Source organism: Schistocerca nitens, chromosome 2 (genome assembly GCF_023898315.1).
Source record: "Schistocerca nitens isolate TAMUIC-IGC-003100 chromosome 2, iqSchNite1.1, whole genome shotgun sequence".
In the NCBI taxonomy this organism is placed as follows: domain Eukaryota; kingdom Metazoa; phylum Arthropoda; class Insecta; order Orthoptera; family Acrididae; genus Schistocerca; species Schistocerca nitens.
This window is the reverse complement of record NC_064615.1, coordinates 302,081,637-302,100,191: the sequence shown is the minus strand read 5'-3', so window position 1 is coordinate 302,100,191 and position 18,555 is coordinate 302,081,637. Positions and strand designations below refer to the sequence as shown.

At 37.4% G+C, this 18,555-nt stretch overlaps 1 protein-coding gene across 1 annotated transcript in view; it reads left to right on the top strand.

Moving 5' to 3' along the window:
• LOC126236057 (probable ubiquitin carboxyl-terminal hydrolase FAF-X) overlaps positions 1–10,953 on the top strand; it is a 346,675-nt gene extending 335,722 nt beyond the window's left edge. Inside the window, exon 45 of the mRNA XM_049945098.1 lies at positions 5,063–10,953. Coding sequence (XP_049801055.1) covers positions 5,063–5,249 — 187 coding nt within the window. The 3' untranslated portion in view covers positions 5,250–10,953. The remainder of the gene's footprint in view (positions 1–5,062) is intronic.
• The last annotated feature ends 7,602 nt before the right edge of the window (positions 10,954–18,555 follow it).

Here is an 18,555-nt window from a genome sequence, read left to right as displayed (position 1 = left end):
TCCCTATCCGGTCCATCCCTTGATTCAACGGATACAGCAGTCCCTCCATTCTTTCGCTGATAATGGTTCTCCTGTCAGCTTTCTGTGGGTTCCCGGACATGTAGGATTGCCTGGGAATGAGGCTGCGGATGCTGCAGCCAAGGCTGCAGTCCTCCTGCCTCGGCCAGCCTCCCATTGTGTCCCGTCATCTGACGTTCATGGGGATGTTTGTAAGAGGCTTGTGTCGTTGTGGTGGGATGCTTGGTCATCCCTCCAAGGAAACAAGCTCTGGGCAGTAAAACCGCTCCCAACTGCTTGGACAACCTCCTCCCGACCATCTCGGCGAGAGGAGGTCCTTCTGACCAGGTTGCGGATTGGGCATTGCCGGTTTAGCCACCGCTACCTGCTCTCCGGTGACCCAGCCCCGCAGTGCCCTTGTGGTCAGGCATTAACAGTGCGCCATGTTTTATTGTCGTGTCCCCGCTTTAGTCAATCTCGTGTTGTCCTGTCCCTGCCATCTACTTTACCGGATATTTTAGCTGATGATGCTCGAGCAGCTGCTCGTGTTCTGCGTTTTATAACTTTGACTGGCTTGTCCAAAGACATCTAACCTTTTTACTTATTTTATCTGCATCTTTGTCAGGTCTTTCTGGTGTCCCCCCCTCCCCTTGAATTTTACTAGATTCCATGTGCTCTAACAACAGTGACTGGGCGCTAATGACCTCAGTAGTTGAGCGCCCTTAAACCCCACCCAAAAAAAAAAAAAATCGACAGCACACAGCGTGTCTGGTGGTGGGGAAAGTGGAGGGTGCGTTAGGTGGTGGGAGAGGCCGCAGTATCTCTTTGGTAGCCATGGCAGAATGATCTCGTGTCCGCTTGCACCGTTGCTCCTTGGTAGAACTTAGTATTGGTTCCCAGGCCTTACTGAGTTGGTAACCAGTGTTCCTGTTAACAAAATTGTCTGTTATGCGAATGTCTATGGTTGCTTTGGAGGTTTAGTCCGGTGGTCAGAAGACTGTGTCATTCTTGTGTTGCCTCAATTTTTTTCTCTTATTCCAGCTGTTCTCCATCTTGGTTCCTACTGCGCTTCTGTTGTTGGAAGGCCCTTTGGATTTGGTGGTTGCTGTATTCTTTCTTACGGAACACAGTCTCCAGGCATTTGAACTCCGTTGATATGTTTTGTTAGTCAGAGATCATAACTGCTCTGTGTACCAAGGTCGTAAGCATGCCATTTAGCTGAGGAGGCTGTGTTCTGCAAGAATGGATACGGCAGTTGCCAAATCCAAAGGGCCTTCCAACAACAGAAGCACATTAGGGACCAAGATGAAGAACAAACAGAAAAAAAGAAAAAAGGCTGGTGTTTCTACCTTTTTCAGGCAACATGAGCTTGACACAGCCTTCTGACCACCGTTTACGATTCCCACCTTAATAGGAACAGTGAAAAGCGATGTTGGCCTCGAGAAAGAGGATGTATTCAAAATTCCGTGTGGCTGTGGCAAATCCTATATCAGCAAAACAATTCATACGGTGGAAGACTGATGAAAAGAACACCAACGCTTCACCCACCTAGGCCAACCAAGCAAATCTGCCGAGCGGAATATTGCATGAATACTGGACAGACAACAGACCACACAAAAGTACTGGTCGCCACAAATAACTACTGGGGCTGCATCTTCAAAGATGCCACAGAAATTCGCATAACAGACAACCTCATCAAAGGCCTGGGAACCATTACTAAGCTCTGTCAAGGAGCTGTGGTGCATTCAGACATAAAATTATTCTGCTATGGCCACTGAAAAGATACTGCAGCCCTCCCACCAACTACTGCAGCCTCCACTTTCCCCACCACCGGACACACTGCACGTCGTTGACGCATGGAATCGCACCTGGATCCACGAGGGATACATATTAGCAGCAGAGTTTGAACAGACTATTGCATCATCACCACCTGATGATGGCAGAATGGTTATTCGCTGAAATATCATGGGAATTTGATGATCATAGTTGGCTAGACACCTGAGAAACCCTCCAAACAGCATATACGCCTGGAAAGCCTCAGATCACAAATTAATTTTTTATTTGGGGGGGAGGGAAGGGAAGGGAAGGGAAGGGAAGGGAAGGGAAGGGAAGGGAAGGGACGTCCAGGTTGTAATATCACCAACTATGGAAAGGATAGATTGCCATTCACCATAAAGAGGACACAACAAAGTTGAAAGGTCAGTCATCAGCTGCACATGAAAACCTATAATTGGTTCATCGGTTTCAAAAGTTTATAAATGTCATCGTGAGAAGTGAAATAGGCCCAAATCATGTTAAGCCAGTGTCAAAATAAAAATCAGGTGGTAGTGTCCTACAAAGGATTGGCAAAAAGTACATATGTAAAGCAAGTCTGTTAAAACAAATGTACAAAGATTGAACCACAGAAGTAAAACAAGTTTTGTAAAACGGACGGAAAACAGTTACGCTTAAGAGCCACAACATACCTTTGGTATGGAGTCAATAAAGTAGAGTTAAATCTCTAAAGTATATGTCACGTGCAATGAGTGGCAAACAATTAAATGCCAAATTTCACATCATATATAATATGTGCAAGGAAAGTCGGCCACCAAACTTATGACATGTAGAGCATTGGACATGTAGAGCATTGGACATGCCTATACACAAAGTGAGAGTGCTAGTATACATACAAACTGTAATACATTCTGTGACAGTTGAAGCGTAAGTATGCATGAAATCTTATAAAACAATATAAAATGATTATCTAAAGACAATAAACGATGTACCAAGCATTAAACAAGTAGACATATAAAAATAACATCAGTACTATGTAAAGGGGTAAACGAAGGAAGGTAAACCGTTCAGAGATTATCATCATTTTATAGTGGTGCCATGGGTCACTGGAACAGTGGTGATACATTAAACTGTTCAGTATCCAGGAGATGAGGCCAGCTGCTGGACCCATGTTGGCAGGAAACAGAAGTGAGTGAGCTGCAATCCGATTTTGACAGCAAGAAGTAGACGCCACAGAGTCAGAATCGTGTGACAGGCCCCGGTGGGTGTTTAGAAGTTGGCTTGCAGTGTGGACATGTGCCTGTAACATATCTAGATTCTAAGTAAAGCTTGGTGTGTGAGAACTAATAAACCTTGTTAGGATTCAAAAAGCAACATGTGACAGTTACACATTAAAAATAAGTAGTAGGTCTTGGTTATACCGAGAAAACGTCATCAAAATATTTAAAAAAATCTGTTTCATAAACACCGTTAGTACAGATTGGATACAAAAGATATAATAAATTTAGATTAAAATCTGTGAGCAAGCCAGCTTTGACTGTGTAATCAGATACAAAAAGAGTTGGGCATGAAGTAGGTCCTGTAAATCATGTAACAAAGAAGCTGTAAATTCAGAAAACAATCCGTTTTTCCGTGTCAGTTGATAATTCAGCATATTCATAGAGTTAAGGCGAGAATATTTATAAATTTCAAATTCTTCCAAAAGACTCATTTTGCACCATTTGTCAACTACATGCAAAATATCCGTATTGAGTAAAGATGGCCGGGGGGGGGGGGGGGGTTGTATCTGATTATGCAGTCAAAGTTGGCTTGCTCACAGATTTTGAAGTAATTTTGTTGTATCTTTTTTTATCCAATATGTACTAATGGTGTTTATGTAGCATGGATTTTTTACGTTCTGACGATGTTTTCTCGATATGACTACAAACTACTATTTATTTTTTATGTGTAACTGTAACTGTTGACTTTTAAATGCCTATCAAGGTCCTCACACACCATGCTTTACTTATCATCTAGATATGCTACAGGATGCCAACTTCTGAACACATGCTGGAGCCCCTCACACACCTTTGACTTGGCAGTGTCCACTTTCTGCTGTCAAAGCTGGATTGCAGCTCATTCACTTGTGTTTGCTGTGAACGCGTGTCCAGCGACCGGCTTTGTCTCCAAGATACTGAACAATTAAACGTACCACTGCTGTACCAGTGGCCCATGACACCACCATAAAATGATGATAAAATTTAAACAGGTTACCATCCTTCATGTACCGCTTTACATAGTAATGATATTATTTAAAATCTCTCTTTGCTTAAAACTTGGTGCAAGGTTTGTTGTCTTTTGTTAATAGTTTTATATTGTTTTATAAGGTTTAATGCATACATACGCTTAAACTGTCTTAGACTTTATTACAGTTTGTATGTACACTGTCCAATGCGCTACACGTCATGAGTTTGGTGGCCGACTTTCCTCGCACATACTGTGTATGACATGAAATTTTATATTTAATTGTTTGCCAGTCATTGCGTACATCATATACTTTCAGATATGTCACTCTGTAGCAAAGGTATGTTGTGACTGTTAAGCGAAACTGTATTCCAGCTGCTTTACAACACTTGTTTTACTTCTGTTGTTCAATATTTGTTCTAACAGATTTGCTTTACCTATGTATTTTTTGCCAATCCTTTGTAGCACACTACCATTTGATTCTTATTTTGACATTGGCTTACCAGTTATTTGAGACTATTTCACTTCTAAAGATGACAGTTTACACTGTTGAAACCGGTAAAGTGAACCAAGTAAAGCTTGTCTTGTGCAGCTGATGACGGACTTTTTCTGTTAATATATTCTGCAGCTGCTGAACTAAAACTGTGAAAAAAGTCGTAAAGAGGACACATTGAGTTGCAAACAGGCACAACAAAAAGACTGTTACATGTTAAGTTTTTGGCCAAAGCCTTCATCAGAAAAGAATACCACTCACTCTTTCGCACAACTGCACACACCTCACACACACAACGGCTATCTCTGGCTGCTCAGACCTTCTCCCATGAAGGCTTTGGCCAAAAGCTTAATGTATAACAAGTTATTTCATTGTGCCTGTCTTATTGCCTAAGGATTTCAGTCTGTTCCAGGACTGCAAGCAAATAAATAAATAATTCTTATATTCAAATGAAAATGGAGTAATGAGGTGTTCAGTTTCCTCGCTCTTCCATCTGAAGATATCACTAATTCTGTATTTTTAATGATATGTAAAAAATTCCATTATGTTACCCCTTTGCTCTCTTTTCTTTTGTAGAATGATAACAACAAACCCTAGCAGCAGCAGTATGCAGCCACCAGTGGAACAAGTGACAAATGAGGAGACTGTCGCAAACCTCTTGCCAGAACATGACGATGGACCAGAAAATTCAACTACTGTATCAGATGAATATACACAGCCACCAGTTTTAGATAATCAGTCATCATCCTTAACCGATGCGTAATGAAGTCCCGCTACGGATGTTAGGATATAAGACTGTCTGTAAAAAGAAAGAAAAAAAACATTAGAGCAAGTGGAATTGCAGCACCAAATATTAATTGTGCTTTAGCCATTAAATGTCATTTTGGATCACTTGCAAATGTATATAAGTAAGTTTTTAAGTTTTACCAGTTTTGTTAAGTTTTGCATTACGGACCGGTAATTCTTTGATAATTAAATTATCCTAATCATGTGCACTGATCGTGAAGAGGGATTAAATAGACAATTTTTTTAGCTCCCTCATTTCTGTCGCTGGAAGACGGCAAATGAAAATTGTAGACATTTTTAGTGGAAATTAAGCTGCTCATACAGTTCTTATGGACAGTTATGAACAGGCTGTGACTAGTGTTTAAATATATATGAAACAAGTTTTCTTGTTACATACTAATTTTTATTGACTGCATTTGACTAATCTGGTATTGTTGACAGATGTAAGAGCAAAATGTGATCTAGAAGCCATATTTTGTAAAGAGATTGTTATATGAAAGACACACTGCACATTTTTTATTTGTTTGTTTTACTGGTGTATATTTGGCAGTTGAATCATTTTCAGTTGCTAGTTGGTTTCTTCTGAAATGATGTGCGATTTAGAAAGTGTTGTAAACTCCACCAGTAAACTGCAGGTATTAACAATTTGTAATATAAGTGTAAAGAAGCAAATAGATTCATGGGAAATTTGTTACCATGTTTATTAGCTCTGGAAGTCTGTCAAAATTGTTGAGCTTGGAGCAGGACTAAGGCTAAAATGTGAATTGTAGTTATGTACACACAGATTAGAAGTCAATGTGTTTGGATCAAATTTTTGTTCTGTTTTACTGTAAGAATGTGTGCTCTGCTTGACTGCCATTTAAAAACTCATGCTTCAAGTAATGTGAATGCAGGTAAAGCCCATAGTAATCATGTTCAAAACATCTGATAAGTATCTGTAATATGTTTTAGGTTATTTGAAATTTTCCTCACAGTGTTGCTTATTTTGAACCATTCGATATTGTTAAACACAGCATACCTTCTTTGTTTTGCTTTGCTGTTGTGATGTTAATATAATGTATTTCAAATTTGTATGATTAGTAGAGTGACTGGAAAATATTTTTTTTAACTGGTGGAAGCCATCTTTTGCTCTACAGTGGAAACTGAGTGGAAAAGTTATGGTACAACATGTAACTGGTGTTTAAGCAATTGAGAAGTGCACATCTGGTCTCATGTTGTCAAAGTTGCAATTTCTACTTTTATAATTGAAAAGTGACCTTCTGATGAAATTAGGAAAGTGGTACATCATTTCCATTCAGCAGTTAACAAGTTCTTTTTCGAGAAAATTTTTAGAACAGAAGTTCTCTTTATGGAGTGGTTAGGTAAAAAAGGACACTTGTTTGTTAATCATGCAATATACACCCACATTGAGTGTGTCATGGAATCTGACTAACATTTAATTCTTGGTGTTCAGTTGGTAGCCCAGTCGTTTGCATGTATGGGGTTGAACAGTTAATAGCCACACTTGGTGATCGTTAAATAATAACTTTTGTGCCTTTAACTCAAGGAGCTCTAGTGTGTGAGGAGCCATTTCAGTTTTGCTCATATTGAAGATGACTTGTATTGTGGGATTCCATCTGTCCAGCATCAGCATTTTTTAGCTGCCATATTGTACGTTAGAGAAGTACCTGAATCCTCCTCATTTTTAAGTACAGTAGTTTGTATTCTTGTGAAACCAAAGATGATTTTTTGTTATGACTTTGTTAAAGTTAGTAATTATTTTTTATCAAACCCTTTGTGTGATTAAGAGAGAAATTTTCATTTTATGCTTTTAGTAATTTTTTGCTGTTAACCTGTTTTAATTCCTCCTCTGGTATGCTCTTACAGCTATCATGCTTTATTAAAACAAAGATGCTGTAACATCACATACGCATGAAAGTATGTTCGCATTAGTTCGTGTAACAAGCACATTTTTGTATCTATTTGAGAACTGTTTTAGGGTGTTTGAAAGTAATATGTTGTTTGCAGTGTGCATAGTGTTTTATCTTGGTAACAAGGAAACGCAAATTGTAGGTCATGTGGTACTTGCGTAGGCTATTTCTGGTGCCCTGTCCCTTCCTTGCCTCCCATCAAACATTCGTTACATGAAAGTGTGCTTGTGTAACATTCTTTTTGGAGATGTTACTGATCCTCAATTTCTGTTTACATTAAATAGAAATTGCCTAAAACTAGCTTTATTTTAATTTTTATTGTCCTGAGAACTATAAGAAAAATCTGATAGTGATATTTCAAAAAACAAAAATTCTTGGTACTTGCTCAGTCTAAAGATATATATTGGAATTATTTGCAACAATTGTTAAAATTTGGAAGTTTTGTCCATTTGTGTTATTCAAGTGGTTCATTTGTGTTATTACTACAGCACTGGAAAACTGGCTCACTCATTTGCATCTTCCACATTTTTTGTTTACGTTTATCTTCAGTTCACTTATTGATCCTCTGCCATTGCGGTGACCTCAGAAAGTAAATTATTGTGATTGGAGAATAGTTTTGCAGCCTACATACATGACTTCTGATGAAAAGATAATACACATAATATTAATATCTAACTTGGTGTTTTGCTGCAGTTAGTGATATTGTATTTATTGAAGGCTGATGAAATGAGACTGTCGGGGTTCATTTCCTGCATCACAGTTGCTTGAAGAAAAGTTTTACTTATGACACTGCATCTTGCTGCACACAGTATAAGATTTCTAATTTAATTCAGTTTTGGCCCTCCAATGAAGTCTAACAGATACAGAAACCACAATTTACAAAGCACTAATTCTGATAAGTGTCAACTGTGATGTATTTGTTGTGAGAACAGTGTCGTATAGTGCAGTTCTACTAAAAACATACGCTGTGTGTTTGTTTACTAAGTTATGAATTAAAATGCTTGTGTTCATAATCATATAAAGTTTGTTTCATTATTAGTGAACTAATATTTCTTATGCAAAGGAAATTGCTGAATTATTGACATTTGGTATTTGTGTGGAAACAAATATATCGCTGAAAGCCCCTTCATTACGGAGACTGTTTGCCAGCATCATTCGTAATCTTTTACTTTTACAAGTCTGTCTTCAGGTACTTGTATGACATGTTTTATAGTTGCATATAATCTTGGACTTTTTTCCCTCTGTAGATAATCCCAGCAGGAATTTATTTTCTTTCTGTAAATGTTTTAGTCAAATTCGGCAACTATGGGTATCTGTCAAGAAAGCAAGTGACAATAAGCACTTGAATATATAAAAGCTTTGTTATTTATGCTGTACCTTCCATGTACATATGTAAATTATGTATAATGTTTGTACACGCTGCAGAGCAATTATCCATCAAAGATAGTAAATATGCATATCCTCTATACTGTTTGTTTGTAAAAAGAAAATTGTGTATATGTGTATATTGGTTGTGTACAAAGTTTTTTCTTAATATGTTCATGTACTTTTTATATACATATATATATACACCAGTTTCACATTTAAAACAGAATGGCCTTATTAATTGGAAAATTTTTGATCACTGGGTGATAAAGCCTTTGAATAATCCTCCTCAAATAAGATTTTATGTAAACTTGTGCAGTGTTTTACCTAATCCAGTTAGGCTGTGACACTGAAAGATAATGTGCGTGAGCACCACAGTTATTGACGTAGTGTACTCTGTGATTTCCTGCCATAATGATAGATCTCAAAAGTATATAAGAAGGGAAAGCAGTAAATGTTCCCCTTTGGCCTGAGGGTATATCTTTCTCAGTTCTTCATCTAAAACAACATCAACTTGTGGAAGTAATCTTTTACTGAATAATTGAAACTACGCTTTAGTTAACAAGCTGAAAATACTGAACATTCCGAAGCATTGCTCCAGCCTCAGCAGCTATAAGAAACAATCAGTAGGATGGATAAATGTGGCTTTCCCCTGTCAATCCTCCACCCTGCACCTTATGCCACTGTGCTTTTCGTATTTTTTTGGGTTGGGAGGGAGGTAGTAATCTGTTTAGTTGGGAGCATTGTTTCTGCCAGTTGTTATGGATGCACCTTTTTATCGGAAAAGATCTGTCAAACTAAAACTGTTACTTCATTGTTTATCTACAGCTGTACCAAATAGTAGGGGCTTAACAATGGGTTTGTGTGCCCTAAAACAATATTCAGAAAACCTGTATCATGATGATACACACTCAGAAGTAGTAAGGTACCTTGTATAGATAAGTGTAACAGGCTTGAAAAGAATCATAACAATGGCAAAAATGAAATGGGAGCATTGCACTTGTTTATTGAAAGTAATTCCACATTAAATTACTGTGCTCCTAGTGATGAATGATGATTATGTTTTCCACATAACTTTAGCCACAAAGAATTTATTCTGTGATGTGAACCAGATGTATGAATGATATTTCTATGCTCGAGTATGAAGATTATTTACTCTGTTATATATTTATTTAATATTTATTTATTTATTTATTTTCATTTTTGCCTCATTGGTCAGTTTCTGATACTTTGAACATAGTGTAAGCTTTCCTCAGCTCTTGTATATTAATTCCAAATATTTTGTTTGAATGTAGCATCCATGGTAATGTAACCCAAAGTTCTGAGAGAGTATAAAGCTTTTAAGCTATAATCTGTTACTCAAGAAACTTTACCAAGTAGAATACAGTAACGAAAAATTTTTGTCAGTGATAAGGGATGAAAATATTAAAGCTATAGTCATCTGTTATTCTCAGAAGCAATTGTGCTGCAATGTCACTTCAGTCTTAAAGAGACTGTGTTACGGCCTTGGACTTACTGCTGGTTATGGTTTGAGTACAAAAAAAAAAAGTATTTCACTTGACACCCCACCCTCCCCTCTCCCCAAAAATGCATTCGCAAATAGTTCATTAACATCATATTGTAAACTAGATGACTGACCAAGTGTGGCAGAGTAGCACAGACATACGCCTGACCAAAAAAGAAAAATTAAGTTTTAAAAAGTAAATTGCACTCTTAATTCCCTGAAGTAATTTTGGATTCTCAATAAACTCCTCATTCCTTTGCCATGTATTAGAATAAACAGGAAGCAAGTTGTGTGAGGCACAATTTAGCTATATAAACTAAAGGGTTTAAAAATTGGAATACTCTGCTGGCAACCAGCCAATATGTGCAGCTTGTAATATGGTAACCAAAAGTACGAGAAATGTTCTGGAAATAGCAGTTCATTTAATATCTATGTACAGATGAGCAAGAGAAGTAGTTGTCTGCAGCCATAACACCATAACAAACAATTGTTTGTGAAAAATAAGAGGGATAGATTAGGTATAAAGAAGCAAGGCATAACTTGAGGAAAGGCTGCATTGCAAAGATGTGAAACTGCTGAGGAAGAAGGTGATGAGACTGGCTTAATGTTGTAATGAAAATGAAAAATGAGGTGCTAGCATAAAGTATCATCAGGTTATGTCCAGCTCTTGTTGGTTCAGCTTTGTGAGTCCCACAGTAGGTAAAACTTTGTGTAACACAGCCAAAAATGTGCTATTTATTTGAATTTCCAAGTTTGCTATTTCATTGAGAACAGGCCTAAGATTTTTCCAAACCGTTAGCTGCATTTATGTACCAAATTTCCATCTTCTGCATGTTGGGTGTGGTTGCCAGTGAAAGATGTCCGGACACACCTCTCTCTCTCTCTCTCTCTCTCTCTCTCTCTCTCCCTCCCTCCCTCCCTCCCTCCCCCCCCTCCCTCCCTCCCTCCCCTCTCCACCTCACCCCTCGCACCCCCCCTCCCTCCCTCCCTCTCCACCTCCCTCCCTCCCTCTCCACCTCCCTCCCGCTTCCTCTCTCTAATTACAAATGAAGCTAGTTTTGTCTGAAATGACCACAATGCAGCTTGGTCTTCAACCTACATATCTTTCTTAAGTAATCTGTGTTTTCCTTAATTATGTATTGCATATATTTTGCAACCTTGTAAGACAAAATTGAGATCCAAGATCTTAGTAAGCCTCTTCTTACCTTGTTTAGTTGGATGCTTAGATCAATTGAAATAAATAAATGAATATTATTCCTGCTCATAAATTGATGCTTTATTTCGTGTATTTTCTATTTCTTCTTGCTGTACGGTCAATTTTGTTGACGTTTTCATTTGGGCATCAGTTGTTTCCTGCACAAAAATTTTGCACCTTTTAGGTTCAAATTCTAGCTCTTGTAGCTGTGAAAAGTGTGTTTCTTTATCTTTATTGGCTATCAAGAATAGTAAATATTATGTTACAAAACTACATCTACACAAATGCTCTTTTTTGTCTGCTTAGTGTACCAGTGACTAGACAGAGACCTGTAGTGTCATTTGTGAACATAAAGGCAGCCTATTTTCCATTACTGGAACAAAATTTAAGTTATTTGGGTGAAAATGATGCCAGAATAAATGTAATTTATGTCCAGCGTAGCCCTACATGATGATTCAGTTGTAATGTAATAATTTTACGAAGTGATATTACTGACATCTGAACTTCTAAAACAATATGTGTTTCAAATATCTGTAACAAATTCAATGTAAATTCCACTTATTTTAATATGTTTATTAATTAGTTTACTGTGTGTACAGCTCCTCTCATTTTTTGGCAGCATCTGTTTGACAATATGTACAAACAGTGCACTATTTTGCAATGTGATGAATCTTCTGATTTGGAATGCCTTCCTGAAAGAGAAAGACATGTTTTATATTCTATCAAGAACTGAATTTTCTTTCATAACTTAAGTTCCTCTAAAAGCCCAAAATTTTATGAGTGTCACAAACATGTTCTTCCCTTTACAGTCACAAGAAGTTGTGGTCTTATGGTGGAGGCTGTATACTAATGAGAATAATACCAAAACAAAAAGGAATGAGAATTTATCTGAGTCCTCAGCATTGCTGGTAGAGGTTCCTTGGTAATGTTGATAGAGGTTCCTTGACAATAGATTCATTTCATGTTGTCCCATCCACACACTGTATGTGTTGATTAGTTCCTTTTTTGACTTGTCCCGTATGTAGATACTAAATCTTCTTGCAGAAAAATAACAATCCTACTAATTGTGTCTTCATTACATATTTTTGACAAGAGAAATAGCGTCTGTATTTGGCAAATTAATGGTAATCAATTAATTAATATTTACACATGATCATAGGTCTCATCAAATCACAAATTTATTCCTTTTGTTTAAGAAAATAATAGTTTCTAGCAGCAAATGTACTCCACCCGTTTCTTGACTATGGTAATTTTATGTTGATTGAAAACATGACTGTATGGAAATTTGCTATAGAACCTTGATTTTTGACAAATGATCTTGCTGAACCTGAAACAACTTCTGTGTTTCAATTTTGCATGCCTCATTATTTTTCTACTTAAATTTTATGTGATTCAGCTTTGTCTTGTCCTGCATATTTATTTCTGTGCATAAGACAAAGTTGCAAAGTGCAGTAAAGTTTAAAACATTTTAGTTGCAGTCATTCTTTTGCAAGAATATTTTACTGCTGGAATTAGTAAAAAGTGTTTATCAAATGGATACATTGATGCTGATCAATTTTACCATTGCTATGAAACACAGTAGCTTTACTAAATGCAGTAAGTTTATTGTATTTTATAGAATTTTTAAAAGTTTTTAACAGTGAGAAATTACTAAGTGATTTCTGAATAATGTATTTATATTAAATAATCAATGATTATCACCTGTGAGGAGCAGAAAATAGTTCTCATTGTCATATTGGCAAATATGAGAAGTTCCATTTTTTTTTTTCCTCGTGCTTATAGAGAGCTTTGGTATATGATCGTATTGTATAGTGTTTGTAATGAAAATCTTGCTGTATATAGACAATCTCTTTCGTGATCACCTTGAGCCATATTTTCAAAACTACAAGATTTTGTGAAGAATTTGTTGATATTGGTTTTCTTCAGATGTTTCTACTTTTTATTATACCTGCAGAAACGTGGCTACATGTATTTACGATGTTTCCTAAAACAGAGAGAGTATATGTAAAAGGGAAATATTGATCGTATATGTTTATCCTTCGTAAGGATTTAAAAAATTACTGAACTTTGAATAAAACAGCATGTATATAAACACTTGTGCTAATTATGTGATACAGATCATGTAAAATAGACATCTCAATTAAACTTTTGTTTTAAATTTGTTGGTTTATATTGCTCTCCTTTTTGAAGTATAATCTTCACAAATGTAGGAACCCAGAACTTTGACATTTGAGAATGGATGCAGCTTTATGCATAGTGTCCCACATTAAGTGCAGAAATGCTGGGAAAACATTTTGAAGTTCTGTAAATGCAAATAATATCCTATAAACATATAACTTGAAAATAATTAAACAGAGGTTTCATGTTTTGTGGGCTCACAAACATTTGCGAATACATCAATTGTTGTGGGTTGATTTTGAGAATTATTTAATCATATCCTCCTCCTGTATTAAAATGTAGGTTATTTCCAAGTAACAGTAATTTGTCATATCTGCAGCATAAGGCGGTATGTTATTAGGAGAGGTTAACATTAATTTTCATGTTGGTGTAATATGTCCTGTAGATATGTAGTATGTGACTTCACCTTAAATAATGATGAGATGGGTGGGAATTATTGGCAATCACCTCACGGGACTGGTTACCCCTCCACAATGCCTAACAGACCTCTTAGAGGAGGCTTTGAGTGGCAGACAAGCCAGTGAAAAAGACTGCCAGACATCTTTCAGCTATGACCACTGTTGTCTCCAGGCCTTAGTGTCCGGAAACAACAGTGGCCATGTGTGAATGGGTTTTGCTTTTGTGAAAATTTTGATTTCTGTGTGTGTGATAAAGGACTTAGTGCAGTAGCTGAATGATATTTAGCAGTTCTTTTGCATTGTGCCAATCTGGCTCACAGCACCTTGTCTGTGTGTCATCATTTTCGTATTATTATTATTCCATACTGGATTTTTCAATGTAGTAACAACACTTTATACCATCAAAGGCACGTCTTCCAGCAGGGAGGCAGGGCCACCTGCAGGAAGTGCAGACATGCCTCATTTGTTAGGTGTTGTGGAATGGTGACCGGTCCCTTGAGGTGATTACTGATAATTCCCACCCATCTCATCGTGTTCTGCAGCCTTCCGTTAACCATTCTGCACACACTTGGTGCATTCCTAAAACACTTCATCCCACATAATCAGCAATTTCCCGGATGGATGCATCACGTCCTCTCGTGCCGACAATGCGCTCTCTTTCAAACACTGATTTGATGGTACAGTTCGCTCGTATGTCTGTGGGGCATAGCTTATAGCGACAAGAGCCACAGGCATATTTTACCGGTAGGTGGTGGTGCACTGCGATATCAATGTTGACCTTGAATTCGCTGGCCAACGTGGTTCAAATGCTAATCATTTCTGTGGGGACATGTTAATGTACATGTCCTATGAGTATGAACATCCTGTCTCTAGTTGTTCAAGGTGATCTGTTTTTTTCTGAATATGAGTTGTTTAATGTTAACATACTTCCCTTTTTTCTTGAAATTGACAGTATACATTTGATGTTGTCTTTTACCTCTTTTTCAAGACTATCTATTCTCTTCAGGTGAAATTCCAAGATCTTTGTCATCTCTGTGAGAATTACAGTCTCATCGTCACTCCTCAGAGTTTTTATTTTCCACTTTTGGTGTATGAATTTTGTTTGTTCACAACTAGTTTCAGCCTTCTAAGAAATTCTCATGTGATTCTGTGGTTCTGTACAAAATAAAATAGAATAGAAATGTATACATTTATCTACTGTAGAAAACTGTGCCCTGCATATTGAAGTGTCAGCATCTTTAAGTTCGTGTTTTTTCTCTCTGAACTTTTATTGCTTCTTGCAAATTTCTCTTCAGATTTCTTTATTGATTGATGGGGTATAGGGTACAACCCTGTCCTCCTCAACTACTGCCTTCATTTCGTGTCATTTGAGTTTTATACTTGCAGTCTTCTAACTGTACAATTTGTAGATATATTTTTACTACATGTATTTTATTCCTAGGAACATCATGATTCCAGTTGTCAAAGCGTATCTCTAAATCTGCAAACACTATAAATGTATGTTTGCTCTTATTCGATCTATGGTATAAGTTGCAGGTTCAGTATTGCTTCATCTTCCTAAATTTCTACAGAACTCAAATGGATCTCCCCTTTTGTCAGCTTCTGTTAGTCATTCAGTTCTTCTGTAGATAACATAGTTTATTAATTTGCAACCTTGACTTACCAAACTGACAGTTCTCTAATATTCACACGTGTCATCACAGATTCATTGAAACTGGAATTATTACATTGTCCTTGAAGTCTGAGGGTATTTCACCTCTCTCGCATATTGCATGCCAGCTGAAATTTTGTCATGCCTGGCTCTCCCAAGGGTTTCATCTATTCTGAGGAAACAGTGTCTACTTCAGGTATCTTGTTTGGAATTAGGTCTTTCAGTGTTTTACCAAATTCTTCTCACAGTAGCATGTCTCCCATCTCACCTTCATCTGCTTCCTCCTCTTTTTCTGTAAAATTGTTTCATTGCTAATAAAGGATTTAAGCATCAGGTTGTACACATAGAAGAGATCTGAAGACGCTAGAATATTTCAAACTGATTACATATCATTTCTGTCTTACATATTCCTTCTACCTTTCAGCACTGACGTCTTCAGTATTGGCTTACCATCTGATATCAATATAGTCATACAGCTGCTTCTCTTTTCTCCTAAAGGTCTCTTTAATTTACCTATAGATGGCATCTATCTTTCCCCTAGGACTTCTATTGGCCCTTATCTTATTGCCTGTTTGATCATCTGCTGCTTTGATTATTTACTCTCTCTCAAAGCAACCCATTCATCTTCTACTGTATTCCGTTTTCGTATTTCAGACAATCAGTGCCTAGTGTTCCCTTTGAAATTCTCAACCACCTCTTGTTGTTTTCACATATCCTATTTTTTCCAATTTCTTCTGTTTGTCAGCATTCAATAACTAATAAATTGTGGTCAGTGATACATCTGGCCATGGAAGTCTTTTGTATTGTAAACCCAAATTTCTAAATCTATAATTTTGTGTTACATAATCAGTTTGAAACATTACCCTGTCTTCAGGTATGTCCTTCGTGTAAAACCTTTTATTATTTGTAATTCAAGTGTTAGCAATGATCAGATTATGTTCTGTGCAAATTCCAGCAGACAGCTTCTCCTTTAATTCCTTTCCTCCAGTCCATGTTTCACTATTCTTCCTTTTCCTGCTACAAATTCTAGCCCCCATCACAATTAAATCATCTGTTTTAACATACTGAACAATGTCTTTGGTCTTGTTATACACTTTCTAAGTCTCTTGACACTCTGTGACCTAATAGGCATACAAACTTGTACTGTGTTTTATTGGCAGAACACTTAGGAGGAACAAGAAATGTACTAAGAGAATGCCTACACTATACATATCCATACTCTTCTGGAGTTGTGAAAGAAAAGGGGGGGGGGGGAGAGAGAGAGAGAGAGAGAGAATACCACAGATATGATAATTGAGTAGAGGTGGCAGTCATTAAAACAAATGTGTTTTTCGTTGTAACGAGATCATATTGTGAAATTTCTTTTGGCAACTTCCTACACATTGTGTTGCACCTATGGTTCAGCTGTCTATCGTTAAGACAGGCAAGCCACCTGGATGCACAATGGTGTCATGGTTCAGGGGGAATTACTAGACACAATGACAAATGAGAATTTACACCTAATATAGCAAACTCGGCCTATAACTGACAACATTTGAGTGTGTTCTTAGACGTGTCAAATTCATCTGAAACAGCTATCAGATTTTACAAAATACAGCTTGCAGGTGTTATTTATTACAGTATGCACTAATGTTTGTGTGTCATTTTACATCAAATATTTAATTTTCAAACAATGGAAAAATCCAGGATGGAATTAAAACAATCTGGAAAGGATAGGTTGCTACCAACTACATGAAGGACACATTGAGTCTGAGACAGGCAAATGAAAAAGGTTGGATATGTTGGTGTGTCTGCAGGAACAGCATCCACTCACCCAGGTCCACTTTTAACAGCAGCCATGTTCCTCAAAATTTTTATTGCCAAAACCAAAGCAAGCTGTCTGCATCCATGCTAACGATGATTCAGTTGAGGGCATCAGTAGTGACGCCCCTTGTGGCTCCCACATGAGCGGTATGGTTTCCTGATGTATTCCTGTGTATGTCTGACTGGACGTTGAAATGGTCCACGTGGCACTTGGCCAGAACTCCTCCCAACTTTCTCTCTTTCTTTCTTTCTTTCTTCCTTCCTTCCTCCTTCTTCCCTTTTAGTTGGGAAGGGGGGGGGGGGGGTAGGAAGAAACACCAGAAAGATGGCACTGCTGAAATTATGCTCATTACATGTCTCACCACTAGCTTTTGTCTGAAACTTAGCATGAAAAGGTATCTTGGAGTGCTTTAGTGTTTTTCATTTCTGCAGGTATGTATGACTAACTGCACATGGGAGACAACCAGCTAATATATGAAAGGCTCAACGATTTCAAGAATAGCTCATCCCTCTCTCTCAATACTGTGCAATGTGAATGTATCATACAACATAGCAACTTTGCGGTATTTGGGAGGAGCAAGTGGATCATTTCAACATCCTATCGGGTATCCTCAGGGTCACATACGGAAGCCCAACTGGTCACGCAAAAGCCATGAGGGGCTTCACTATCAACACACTCGACCGAGTGGTCACCTCCATTAATGCAGACAGAGTGCTATCTGTTTGGCGCTTCAGAGACTAAAAGAACAAAGCTGCTGTCAAAAGTCGACCTGGTGAGTGACAACCCTTTGTGCCGCAGCAGTAGTATATCTAACTTTCTTTTGAATTGTGCCTGTCTACAGCTCCTCTATGGGGTATCAGTTCCTGAATGTTTAATTTTGTATGAATGGTGCTTTTTTAAGATTATGTACTTGGAAGCGAAAGGAATCTGGTCTGCTGTTCAATATTTCCATCCCTCAGTTTTTGTGATTTTGCCAGATGCTCATTTGTTTGGTCGAAACAATTAGTGAATGTTCAATAATTTGAATTAAGTAGGCAAGAAACCAATTTTTGCATACCTTTTGCTGCAGGTGGGGGTTATATATCTTTGGATAACTGACATGCAACTAAGTCTTCCAAATCTTGAAAATTTGTCCATTCTTAGCATATCCCCTTGTCCACATGAAGTTTGAAAAAAAAAAAAAATTGTGGTGTGTACTTCTGTTATACTTTATCCATTTCAGTTTATATTATAACTCTATATGTGATTTTACAGTTTCTTTAAAAAAAGTCAGTGGGG